The following is a 13,918-nucleotide window of genomic DNA, read 5'->3' on the forward strand; positions in this document are numbered from 1 at the left end:
AGGGCCATTGCTTTTTCTTGTGTACATTAATGATCTCTCATCAGTTACACTGCCAGAAGCAGAGTTCGTTTTGTTTGCAAATGACGATCTGTTAATGGTATTTTCATGGATATTAATAAATGGTTTAAAGCCAACTCACTGACACTGAACTTCGAAAAGACTCACTACATGCAATTCAGAACCTGTAAGAGGTTTCCACCCAGCATATGCATAAAGTATGAAGAAGACCAGATAGACGTTGACAGTCTTAAATTCCCGGGATTACAACTTGATAAATTCAGTTGGGAGGAGCACACCACAGAACTACAGAAACGCCTTAACAAATCTGTATTTGCAATTCGAGTGTTAGACATAGGCGACATAAAAATGAAAAAGCTTGCATACTGTTATTCCATAATGTCATATGGTATAATATTTTGGGGTAACTCTTAAAGTCAAAAGTTTCCAGAGTCCAAAAGGGTGTAATACGTATTATTTGTGGAGTAAATTCACGGAAGTCCTGTAGAAACCTCTTCAAAGAACTGGGTATACTAACTGTTGTGGCGTAACAAGACAGCCACGCCACTCGGAAGTAGCCGAAAGGCACGCGCTAAGCTCACGCAGATGGGCGTGAGGTCTGAAACAGGATACGTAATGAATGCTATAAAGAAAAGTACGTAGCTGCTGGAATACTTAACTTTAATCCATCCTTGGTAGATCGCTATTGACGATACAAGTGAGACTCTATAGTTTCAGACAATATACTGCTAATGGCGCCTTGCTAGGTCGTAGCCATTGACTTAGCTGAAGGCTATTCTAACTATCTGCTCTGCAAATGAGCGAGGCTTCGTCAGTGTGCATCGCTAGCTACGTCGTCCGTACAACTGGGGCGAGTGCTAGTCAGTCTCTCTAGACCTCCCGTGTGGTGGCGCTCGGTCTGCTATCACTGAAAGTGGCGACACGCGGGTCCGACATGTACTAATGGACCGCGGCCGATTTAAAGCTACCACCTAGCAAGTGTGGTGTCTGGCGGTGACACCACACTAACTACTGCCTCTCAGTGTATTAACTCCTTAATGAAATTGTCCTAAATAATATATCTCATTTTCCAACAAACAGCTCAGTTCATACATACAATACGAGGAACAAAAATGATCTGCACAAGGACTTAAAAGCACTTACTTTAGTTCAAAAAGGGGTCCACTACTGAGGAACACTCATCTTCAATAATTTGCCAGCAAACATAAAAAATTTAGGTATAAATAAAGATCAATTTAAAAGGAGCCTGAAAGACTTACTAGTGGCCAACTCCTTCTACTCCATTGATGAATTTTTTAATAGAAACAAATGATTTATTGTATATATTCATACTGTAAGTATTGTTATTTCAGCTTAAAAAAATTGACATGTTCCACATCCACGAGGATCTCCTCAGCACGGATTTATGGAACGAAAAACTAATCTAATCTAATCTTGACCTTCACTGACATTACCACCTGCTTTTTACTTCTTTCAGTAAATTTACACTGTGACCTTTCGTAAAAATAAACAAACGAATGGAGAGAAATAAAAGAGAATAAAATAGCGCTAATCCACAATGTTTATCGTTGGAGCCAAAACAGTGCTGACGCTCAGGCATGTTTATTATAACACTTGACTATAACAACCTTACATGAATTCATTGATCCAGTTAACACTAGTTTAACTGTTAGATGCCTGAATAACTTCTCTTTTGCAGCGCAGACGAGCAGGAAGAAGTGTGTCAGTGAAGTTCTGGAAGGTACCGACAGGCATGTGGAACTATGCCGACTCCAGTACCACGGCTAGTTGCTCAAGGCGACCCCGGTTGAGGATCTATGGTGCGAACAGCCAACTCGGGGTGGAGAGTGAAGGGTGGGCTCGGGGTAGTGAGTGAAGGGTGGGCAGGGGGGAGGGGGGGCACATCAATAGCTGTGTTTACCGGAAAAGGCCGCAAGTGAGAGCAGCTCCTGGCCTTATTGCATGTACAGCACCTTACTTACCATAACAAAACTAGTGACTTGCGGGTAACAGCTAGTGAATAAATTTAAGTATTCTGAATCAGTTGTCAGAAACAAGGTTTTTTTCTAAAGCGGTTTCTGCAGGATGTTGACCAACTAAATTTAGGTATAATTCTTATAAAAATATGGCTGGTTTTATAGGAATTGAGCTGTCTTCAGATCTAAAATTTGTAGAGTATGATAGCTATCATACTCTGCATATTTTAGACCTGAAGATGAACTAATTTGCCCGAAAATGGTCATACCAATAAACTGTAATCTTCGTTAATGAAGCAGTTAATAGAGCCTTGCCACACTTTTCATGCTAATTTATAATGTTTGATTATAAGGAAGCATCCTGTTCTGTCAATGAAACGCTTTCTTTTGTTCCAGGTATGAGCTTCACGAGTTCTGGCATCCAAACTGCAATAAATTTGCTAGGTTAGTAAGTACTACTTATAAAGCACAATCAAACGGTCAAGAGATAATACTAAGTTTAATATTTCAACTTTGGATCTCCGAGTTTAATTCTGAAGGAAAATAGTGTGACTAAAACTAAATCAAGAGTAAAACAATTTACCTTTTTTTTACTACTATTATGTCCACAACTTTGCTTCTGCGGTTCTTTCTCGAAGTTCGAGGCATCAGTGTAAAAAAAATTACAAAAATTTACGATTCAGAATATTTGCCATCGCTGGCCACTACTTTCTCCCATATTTCGGGCAGCATTCAAATCCTGTGGCGGAAGGACTGGACGTCTTTTGAAGAGATCCATGGATCGATTGCATTTTACTTTTACTCTTATGAACGGAGGCGCTGGTCAGCCAGGCCGGATGTTACTGATCGAAAAAAGTGCTAGTCAGAGGGGGCAATGTGGGAAGACTGGTTTTGCGACACAGGGTCGAGCACTGTCATGCTGAAACGTCACCTTTTCATGTCTATCGCTGTGTTCGGGCAATTTGTCTTCCAGTGCTCCGCTCACATGATCCACCTACTTTCGACAACTATCTCCTGTGATTGTTTCCATCGATTTCAACAGCTTCGAAAACCTTCTCTCTTAGAGATCAAAAGCACCGTCCTTGAAGCGTTGAAACAATTCTGGAGAGTAACTGTACGATGCAATCACAAATCGTCTAATATTTTGACGGCGTTGTATTAAATGCTTAAGCTTATTGTATGACACTTACGATCTACCACCTGCACCACCACGTGCTGCTACTTCCATCTACTGCAAAATGGCGAAAGCTAAGTTGTAAACCTAATGTTAATACCACTGGTCATCATCGATTTTCTGGCTATCGACTGGACTAGAACTCAGTCTCAGTGTTACGATCACTTAAATATGCTATCTACAGTGCATGTCCCGCGGAGAATTCGTACCTCATAAAATGTGTTACGTGATGTACACTGGCGAAGTAACCGATTAACATTGTAGACAAAAGGCGTACATGTACGTATCAAAGGAACCTTACAGGCATCCATTCCAGCCAACAGCGAAACCACATGACTGCTAAATCTGCATGGTCAGTCGGGGATTTTAACTGCTGTCCTCTCGAATGAGAATAGAGTTCTTTAAACCACTGCGTCACCTCGCTCGGTGTCCGTCTTCGGGGAACGGACGCTTCACAACATGGCATTTCGGTCGGTTCGCACAGGGACACTTGTAGGACAGTGATATGTGAATGGAACCAGTAGTTAGCAGATCTTACTCCATACTGACCTCGCATCAGACCACACATTGTTACTTCACCTCACTGTATTTAATGCCTTTTACTTATTTATGTGGCCTTAAGTGCTTCCATATCAAACAGCCATCATTGTAAGCATCGAGACGTTTTAAGGGATTTACGTGTTATATAATAATTCAATGCAAGCTGCTATGTAGGAATTAAAGAAACAACCTAATCAAAGTCCCATTGTCGAAAGCGTCATCATACACTAGTTTTGATGTGAACGTATACACTGAAGCAATAACACAAATATTCCCCACACCATCTTCTTTCGTAACAGTGCTGAATGCTGTAGAAGTCAGCCCTGAATGTCGTATTCGCCGTGAGAATGAGCAAGTAAGCAGTCATCCTCTGCAGGTAGCGTACTCACATGAGCCTGTGCCATTCAGCAGCTCTGAGGCCGTGTATCATTACCCTTGCGTCACTTTATTCCATTTGCACTACTACCAATCAGACAATTCTTCAGTAATATTTGTCTTTGTTTAGCTCAGACATACAGTATATCCTGTCTAGTATATACGATATATTCCCGCTTGAAAATCGAACAAAATTTCATTGCCGCTTGTGGAAAGATGCACTGCTACAGGCAACGCAAGGTGCCAGACATCTTGTCAGCATGGCTACAACGAACGTTGGAGGTTCATGTACTGTGTTGAATCCACGCTAGAGCCCAAACACAGTTTCTGGACCTGCCTGTGTCAGTGGTCTGGCATGTTTCGCTACGGACTGGGACTAGTCACACGTATGCCACAGTGACGCCTTCCTCTTTCCTTAAGTTTCTCTCTTCGTACGGAGTCCGCTGTTTATTGTGATTCAGCAAGTTAATTGTATTTAATTTTGTGGCCGGAAGCTCTTCAGGTCACCACAATCTTCAGTTAACCTAATGCTGTGGACGGAAGTTGAAAGCGCCATCTGTCTGTGAATTGTGTAAACTTTGTTTTGTATGTTACCGTATCCTCGTCTCACTAGTTAGGGCGCTGCGCTTTACGCTATACGAGTATGTTGTCATTACATACGAGTAGATTGCCATTGCATCGCCTTCCAGTCCAGAAACCTCGCATTTTTTTCATCTACACTGAGCACGAGAAGGCCGTTGATGGCATGTTAAGTGACAGAATGTAATATTTTTGGAACAGTTCCACTTCTAACCGTCCTAGAATGACAACTGCTTCGAGTTTCAAGCAACTGGGAGTCACATCAGGTGGCTGCAGTTCGGCTACCTCCATTGTTGAGCAACATTACGAACAAACGCCAGATGTTATGGTCTTGAATACGGAAGGTGATCTCGACTCCCCTGAGCAGCAGGTTCTCCCGCTGAATGCTGTGGCCGGAATAATGAAGATTCCTTATTCTCTGCCACCCGCCTTGGCCATTCTCCCTTAATTCTGCGTTGACTGCTTTTAGATGCGCTGGCCTTTTTTCTGCCGCATCCTATTTTATTTTTTAGAAGTAGCATTCCGATGAAGGCAAGACCTTAAGGACTTCTTACCCTGAATATTAGCTGCTGACGAAAGAACTGGTTTTTCTGCTTCCTGCGAGAGAATGGGTTCTGTTCCTATCTTCAGCACTCACCTACCGAACTCGTTTTCTCTCATCTTATTTTACTATTGGCCACCCTATTGGTATTCATTAAGGTTTACGCCTTCTCACTTTTACCATGACGAATATCCTAGCTATAAGCCACTGTTCATTCCGTTACTGTCGTAGCTTTCATTGGGGTAGGGCGGTAGATGTGGGTCAGGTTTCATTCGCCGTAACTGAACCGTGATGGAGCTCTAATCTGCTCTCTAACCAGCATACCGGTTCGCTCCTTATACTTGTGCCTCTTTTTTAATAATTTATCATCTCTGGCATAAAAAAATGTAGTTTCAATGCCTCGATTATCCAGTCCTACATACCGTAACAATTGGTCAGATTTTCTGATACTTAATTCGCCAAGTAAGTTATTACGTACAGCTTTGTGAAGGGGATGGAAGTGCTGCGATGTTGTCACACGGCCCTCTCTAACACTGTATCCCACAATGAAGCAAGACACATCGAAAAAACTTATTTATTGATAATCACCATGCCACTATCCGTTTTTATAACATTATAGCATCAGCGATATCACACTAAACGGAGTATATGCAACAATCTGTGGAACTGCAGACGTCGGATAGATAATGGTAGAATTGTTGCTGTGTTATAATGTTGGGCCGCGATGAGACAAAGCTCTACGAGCCAGCATTCTCTGTTTCGGATATGACCCCGCCCCCTCCATCCCCCACAAATAAGAAATGAACATGATTTACAGGCAGAGTCAGCGATAAAAATTACGCTTTACATCGGCAAATATGCGATTCGGATTGTGGTTGACAACAATTTTTGGTCAAAACTGAATCAGATTGTTGTATCCTTCAATGTTTAAAGTTCTAAAAAGTCCAGCTACATTCTTTCCATCGTACCATAAGTTTACACGAAGGAATAGAAGCTCCTGTAAACCGTAATAGGTTGTCTTATCCGTGGCTACATTAAGAAGACAAGAGTGACCGTGTTCTCTGCTGTGACCTCATTAGATCTATCCACAAGTGACCAACAGAAGACCACAGGAAGAATCTGCTGTCCTTAAAGATGCTTTCTGTTTATAGAAAAAAAGCTACAGAAAAGTTCAAATTAAAAGTCAAGATCCTTTTTCATCGAGAGCCTGTCAAAATTATTCAGCAGCATGAAAACAGTACACGTGTGGTCGGCCTGCGCACGCGACATCCGCTGACCATCGGGAGAAATATACAACTGCTTTGCTACTAATTATCAGCTTACTCAGGTTCTTGGACAGAACAGGAAACGAAATGGTCATAGAAACATCATGATGTACGTATGTATTAAACTGGGGACCTAGAAACGACAGAGAGGCTTCGTCCCGCCTTAGCCCTCAGTGGTTCACAACAGGACTCAGCAGTCCACCCACCCACCCCACCGCCGCCGCCCCCACACCGAACCCAGGGTTATTGTGCGGTTGGGCCCCCAGTGGACCCCCCCGCCCGGGAACGTCTCATACCAGACAAGTGCAACACCAATGTTTGTGTGGTAGAATAATTACAGTGTACGTGTATGTGGAAACGGTGTTTGTGCAGCAATCGCCAACGCAGTGTAACTGAGGCAGAATAAGGCGAACGAGCCCGCATTCACCGCGTTAGATGGAAAACCGCCTAAAACCATCCACAGGCTGGTCAGCACACCGGACCTCGACACTAATCCGCCGGGCGGTGCCGGGGACCGGCACGCCTTCCCTCTAGGGAAGCAGCGCGTTAGACTGGGCCGCTTTCGGGCGGCCTCAAAACATCATGATACTTTTCTGTAAAGGAAGAACGTTGCATCAGATATGAACATCTGGCTGAAGTGCTGCATGACACACAGTGCGGTAAATACAAAGTTCTCCGTTTTACAGAATTACGGCAGGTTCAAAGACAGACGTTGCTGGCAAGAAGCAATTCACTCTTTGTGTACATTACAGCGACCCTAGAAAGATCGAAGTAAAAAACAAAAAAAAATCAGGGTTTACACAGTCCGCTTCAGGGCACAAACGTTGGCAACTACCATTCTTGACATCCTTCTAAGACTGTCACTAGCAAATGGCTCTAAGCACTATGGGACTTAACATCTGAGGTCATCAGTCCCCTAACTCCCACTAGCAATGGAGTTTCTATGCGCCCATTGCTGCAATAGTGCAGCTGATGCATCATGGCAAAACAACGGTGTGAACGAAATCCTTCTCACAGACCGGTCAAAGAGCTGTTACATCAACTGCAGTTACTATTGTTTGGATCTTGCACAACAGGAAGTTTCAAAAAGCTGTGGTGCATTGTACATTGCCTTAGTAACAGTGAAATAACTCTCACATATAATTCTTGAATCCACAAAAACGAAAAAACTTGTAGACATATGTGCTGCCATCTGGTGTCGAGTCCAAATCCTGAAGTTCACTGTTTGATACCAGTGTATCCGATTCGATGAGCTGTAAGCGTAAAATCTTTCAAACATTGCAGCGAAAATTATGACTGGGTCCAGAAAACAGTGAGCGAAGTACTGAATGCCCTGAGCTCAATTAGAGACGTAAGATAGTCAGTTATGCGGGTACACTACGCGAAGCAGCTCGAAAAATTTTAGACTACTTTCTGCATAACATTCGTTATTGAAGTGTTTGACGTCTGCAAAAAAACTGGCTGATCTCTGCAGAATCCAAACTTTAATACAGCCAGAGTGAAACGGTCTATATATATATCTTCTAAAACTGTCTCCTGCGAAGCTAAGGATTACGGAAGCGTTTGATCTTCTACTAGAGAAAGCCAAAGCTTATTCTAAGGACCTAAATCTGAAGGACCCAAATTTCTCAAGGGCACGAAACATGACAGCGAGATTGAAACACATACAGAAATTTCGTCTGTTCACGAAGAATTGTCTCGTGGACACGAAGATTTAAGAAAGATCTGTTTGAAATGCTTGATCTATTTCTGGATTACACTGATCGTAGGTTCAACCATGAAGATATAAAGCGACAGGCCATCTGGAAGTGATACTTGTTACGTCCTGCAAAACAATTCCTTACTGCGAATACTTTAAACTCGACAGACTTCATGCACAGCTCGAAATGCTGCGATCCATTACGACTGGTGTACAACCATATAAAGTAGCCTCCATTGGAAGACAACTTACTGCTGCACGTGGTGGAGTTAAAGCACTATTTCAGGAAGTTATTCTCTTGATCATTGTAATTGATAGTTCCAGGATCGTAGGCATCCTCTGAGCCTTCGACGACTTAAAACTTGCCTCAGATCATAAATGACACAGTCGAGACTAACCCAGATACTCCTCCTTAGTGTTCATCAAGACAGGGATGACAAGATTAATCTTATGATTGCAATGAAAGAATTTATTTCCAGAAATCTGGAAAAGAAAGCTTCAGTAGAACTCCAACGACACGGACGATTCGGGATCGGACCAAATGCGGATTATTCAAATATCTCGATAATTGGATAAATCATGAAAGCCGATCATTTATTAGAAAAAAGCTAAATTTTTGTTTACATACTACTGTAATATTAATTTAAAGACTAAAAAAAATGTTGTTACAGTTTTGTACAGTACTGCGCTTAAATACATTGTCAGTTCTTGGACGAATCGGTCATTCTGTTTTTTTGCCTTCAACTGTTTTCGTGCAGCAGCCAAGTCTCGCTGCCACTCGACAGTGAGCAGCTGTGTATGTTCACTTAGGCTGCCGCTCCATCCATGATCGCGCGGTGCCAATGCACGCAAATGCCTCACCATCTGACGTTCCCACAACTGGTTCGGTTACAATGTCATCCTCCTGGCCATCAGTTTTTTTGAGTGATCTCATCATTACAGATAATTTGGAATCCAGGGTCTGAAGAATCACAAGCAAGCCACTCGCCTATATTAGAACGTCCAGGAATTTTCAAAAGGATGGTATGTCCTTCTGTTTTTACGCTTCTTCTTTTAATCTTCGTTCTTTTGCGCCTTGTCTTTGGTTGAAATGCCTTTCAATTTATTCCAAGCTTTTTTTAATGTTGTTGTCTCCGCCAGATTGAATGCTTCCGCCACTCTGAAAGCGCAGTCTTTAAATTCAGTTTCTGGTGATGAGCCACAATGCCTTCTTCATTTCCATCTTGCAAAAGCCTTCCAGAACAGTTATCTTCTATAATGCTACTTCGTAGTTTCGATAACAGATTGACCTATTGGCTGCTACAAACTAGTTACGTTCGGCGACAGGAATTAATTGAAATGTCCATTTTCAGGTTTAAGTATTGTATCGTACCATTCGCAAGACAAAGTAGCAGTCATCCAGGCCTTTGGTTGATTCTGGAAAATGATTTTTTCGTATCAACAGAAAGAAAATGTGGTTTCCCGTAGAGTCAGCACATTGCAGCATGATAACACGGTCTTCACTTACCTTAAGGCCAGGTGCACTAGTTTCTTTTAGAAGCTTCAGTTGTTTCAAACAAAGCCTTCAAATAAGGCCTATCTCATCTGCGTTGTATAAAAATTCAGGGTCATAAAATTCTGCTTCAATTTCGAATTTTTCAATACAATTTTTGCTGTTTAGGGGCTGCTGATAGTTTTTCACCACGTAAATCCAGCTCACGAATACCGTGCCTTGCCTTGAAATTCCGTAGCCAGCCATTGCTCGCTTTAAATGAAGACACTAGATTTTCTTAGCTAACATTTTTGGCTTTTCGCAAACAGTCGGCCCTTTAAGAGGGTTTCCCAATGCTCTCTAATGCAAACAGTTTTAATACGACCTCTTCAGGCTCCTTGTTTTATGTCTTTCCCGATGAACTCCCATTTTTATTGAGTCTGAAATTGTTTTTCCATGTTAAACGTCTCAGCTAACTGCTTACGACTCACACCTTTGTCTAAAGGTTCAAGGACTTTTATTTTGTTTGCAAACGATAACACAACGCGTCTCCTTCTAGAAGACATAGGCCGCACAGTAAATTAGAACACACGCACAAACAAAACTAAAGACTTAGTCAACGATGCGAAAAAGACTAAGATGACGGTGAAGAAGGAACGACGGGACTATTGGCTGCCGAAACACTATGACGTAATGATGGTCGAGAATAAGTTGATCTATCCTGTTAAAGGAGGTACGGGTGCTATTTAATTTTACGTCGCGGACGCGGAGAGTTATTTGACATACGCAATAAGGCCCATCTGGCTACTGGTCATGGAGGGCGAGACAGGATGTTGGAAGAACTTTCATCCAAGTGTAAGAACGTTACCCATCATGATACTGAGCTGTACATTTACCTTTGTGAGCCTTGCCAGAAAAAGCAAAAAGGTGTTAAAGGTGTTTGCGGTAAAGCCAGTGGTTTTTTCGGAATTCATTTCCCGTTTTCAGGTGGATCTCAGCGATTTTCAGTCCATGCTGATAGTTTATAATGGTCTATAAAAAGGTTATAATGGTCTATAATAAGGTTATAATGGTCTACCAAGAGCATCTCACTAAGTTTGTAGCTCTCAGGGCTCTGAAATCAGAGAGCTGAAGAAGTAGCCTGCAACTTCATCGATACATTTGTTGCTTGGTGCTCCAACGGTTGTACAGTCGGACAAAGGCAGAGAATTTGCAAACAGTGTGGTAAGTAGCCTAAAGCGGTATTGGCCCACATTGCTCGTCCATGTAAGCCGCGCCACTCACAAAGTCAGGGGAGCGTCGAAAGAGTAACTCAGGACATTAAAAATACACTGTGTGCTTGAATGCAAGATGAAAAAACTATCTGCTTGCGTAATGGACTGCGGTTCGTCCAACTTAACGAAAAACAGAGCTTTTCATTCTGGGATTCAGAGGTCACCGTATGAAGCTCTGTTCGTCGGCTGCAAAGGTAGAGTAGGTATCTCGATGTTGTCCCTGCCTGACGATCTTTTACAAGACGCAGGGACTGAGGAAGAGCTGGAAAAAATAGCGTACAAACAACACAACACCAGAAAGGAAGACGAAATGAATGAATGCAAGGGGCGTAGCTCCCTGCAGCAGACAGAGACGAGAATGCAATCCATGATGGAGAAAACCAAAACAGTGATGAGGCCATGGGTATCGAAGAGCCTTCCATTTCTGTCGTTACCGAAAAATGCTTGTTTTTCTGATGTATGTTGCGTCTGCTTAAAAGAAACCTGCAGTGATGGCAAATGTCAAGTGTGGCCGAAGCGTTCATGCCATTGGTGGACATTCTCCTAAAAACGATGACGGCGACGAAATTGTGCAATGTTTGCTTCAATGTAGAGGAAACTATCCACAATAAAACGGAATCGAAATTGAACCTTGAGATTCAATAGGAAAAATAAAAATATCCTGCTGTGCCTTTGGCTGCCACTGTAAGAGTTCTGATTCCCGACGTCGACGAAGGACAGTCAGTTGGCAGTTGTTATGAAGGTGGCAGAAGATGACGTTTACCGACGTGGAACTACAGAATGAATCTTGAAGCAGCTCTGTGCAAAATCAGACACCACCACCTTATGTCCAAAGAACTTACTGAGGATTGAAGATGTTCCTGACCACTTCTCCGATCTGCAGCTGCTTGTCAGTCCACAGGAAGTGACCAAGGATTCGTCGGGTCTACGTGCAACACGAAATGCCAAAATATGAGGTGCCTTTGTGTCAAAAAGAAAATTAAGTGCAATGCAAAAATGTCACTCTAGCCTTCCCGGCTGCAACAAGTAGGTCATGCCGGTTCTGATTTGTGTTTTACTGGTAAAAGTGTTCTGTTCGCATTCTTCTTTAAATTGTGAAACAAGATGGAACTGCCGTTCTTTCAGTTTCAAATGCGTATTAATTAATAAAGGCTTCTCATCTCTTGCCTTTTAAAACTTCGCGTAAATGATACTGGTCATTATATATAGTACCTAGGAAAAGTATGTAAAATTTTCACTAAAAACTTATATTTCATAGTTCGCCTAAAACCATCACGCATTATATAGAATACCAGGATTTCATGCAATGCCCGCTAACATACACGTTAAGGTCACGTCACAGGCTGATGTAGACTAAACTGAATGAGTGGCACCACGAACACAAGCATGCGTGTACTGATTTTTTTTTTCTTTAATACATTCGTTGCGGATTGATTAGAGCGATAAAGAAATTTACAGTGTGCTGTTTACTGCAATAGTTTCTAACAATACTACCAACACTTGTAGTCATATAGCACAAATTTCTTTTTCCTCAAAGCGATCCAAATAATTGGTGATTCGGATACTTGGGTTCGTTTAATTGAGTTCTACTGTACAGTCGGAAATTTTTTTGGAATCTAAAAAGAAAAATAAATGCCTTTATGATTTTCACAGAACTTACGGTTTTCCTTTTTCCATTAAGATGCAATGCAGTGTTTGTAAAATGTTGTTATTGAGAGGTTCATCGATGGTCGAATGTTATTTCGGTGTACAGTAAATCTGAAACACTCCTAGTAAGCTATCTAAGAGAAAATTAGAACTAATGTCTTCCCATTAGTGAAGTCTCTTTCAAAATTAATGGCACTAAACTTAAACCGGTATTTCCGACTTTCAGTATGATATGAATGGTTTCGGTTTGCAGAAAACATAAAACTGAACTCCCCACACTATCGTCACACATATTTGCTTAACGGTCTTGCTGAAAGATGTCTAATTCACATTACAAGAAATTGGTAATTATATTTCCTTGCGTCCCCTATCCGCCAAAAAAAAAGTATGGTTGTTGATACGCCACTGCTTTCCTCTCACGCAGATCAGACATTTCTTGTTCTACTTCCAGGAATGCAACAGATCTCAGCACGACTTAAGCATATACACATCGCTGCACATACACTCGACGGACTGACTGTAATTGGCGAAACAACGAAACTTGTTCACGAAAGCCCCCTCGCCCTCACTGAAAGGAAATGAATTGAACATGCCATACTTGGTTCATAGGAAAGTAAAGGTGAATCACAAAAGGTGCTGGAAGTGACTGCCCTCGACTTGTTAACACTGTTCAACGCGACGCTGCAGATTTTCGAATATTGCTGCCACAACCTCTGCTGCCATTCCCTGGATTTCACGGATGATCTGTCGTAAATATTCCAAAGTCGTGTGCTTTGTTCCTGTAGACCTTGCCTTTTAGGCCACCCCAGAAGCAGGTGGTGTTAAACTAGGCGACCTTGAGGGCCACAGACCTTTCGAAATCCTCTGCCGGAGAAAAATGATTCGACCACAGCCGTGGTCACACAAGACGTGTGGCATGTGGCGCTATCCTGTTCGAACCAGCCGAGAGTAAGTTCTTCATCGTCCGATTGGATCACAGCTTCCCGAAACATTTCCATGTAAACTGCACTTGTCACAGTAGACCTGTGATATTGCATAGAACACGCCAATCTTTTGTGAATGCAGTGGTTGCTCGACCACTACATGTGGATTTTCATAACACCACAAACATGTTTTCTGAGAAGTTACATAGCCAGAGAGGTGGAACCACGCCTTATCACTGATCTGAGCAATAAATTGCCGAAACCAAAGGTTTGTCTTTGCTACTGACATTCAGTTCCTGAGGAATTGTAAATCTGTATGGATACATGCCGGCTTTCTTAGCAACACTGTGACATGTGCTCCGTGACATTCCACATTCCTGAGATAAATGTCGAACAAACTTTGCAGGAGAGGCCAACAATCTTTGTTTCACATCAG

General features: G+C 42.2%; 1 protein-coding gene across 3 annotated transcripts in view; it reads left to right on the plus strand.

The window, feature by feature from the left end:
• LOC124796357 (cell growth regulator with RING finger domain protein 1-like) overlaps positions 1 to 13,918 on the plus strand; it is a 416,632-nt gene that overhangs the window by 380,203 nt on the left and 22,511 nt on the right. For 2 of the 3 annotated variants that reach the window (XM_047260510.1, XM_047260511.1), the window contains exon 3: positions 2,391 to 2,438. The exons of the other annotated variant lie outside the window; for it this stretch is intronic. In XM_047260510.1, the coding sequence (XP_047116466.1) occupies positions 2,391 to 2,438 (48 nt within the window). The remainder of the gene's footprint in view (positions 1 to 2,390; positions 2,439 to 13,918) is intronic. 3 annotated transcript variants of the gene reach the window in all.

Source organism: Schistocerca piceifrons, chromosome 4 (assembly GCF_021461385.2).
Source record: "Schistocerca piceifrons isolate TAMUIC-IGC-003096 chromosome 4, iqSchPice1.1, whole genome shotgun sequence".
Taxonomy (NCBI): domain Eukaryota; kingdom Metazoa; phylum Arthropoda; class Insecta; order Orthoptera; family Acrididae; genus Schistocerca; species Schistocerca piceifrons.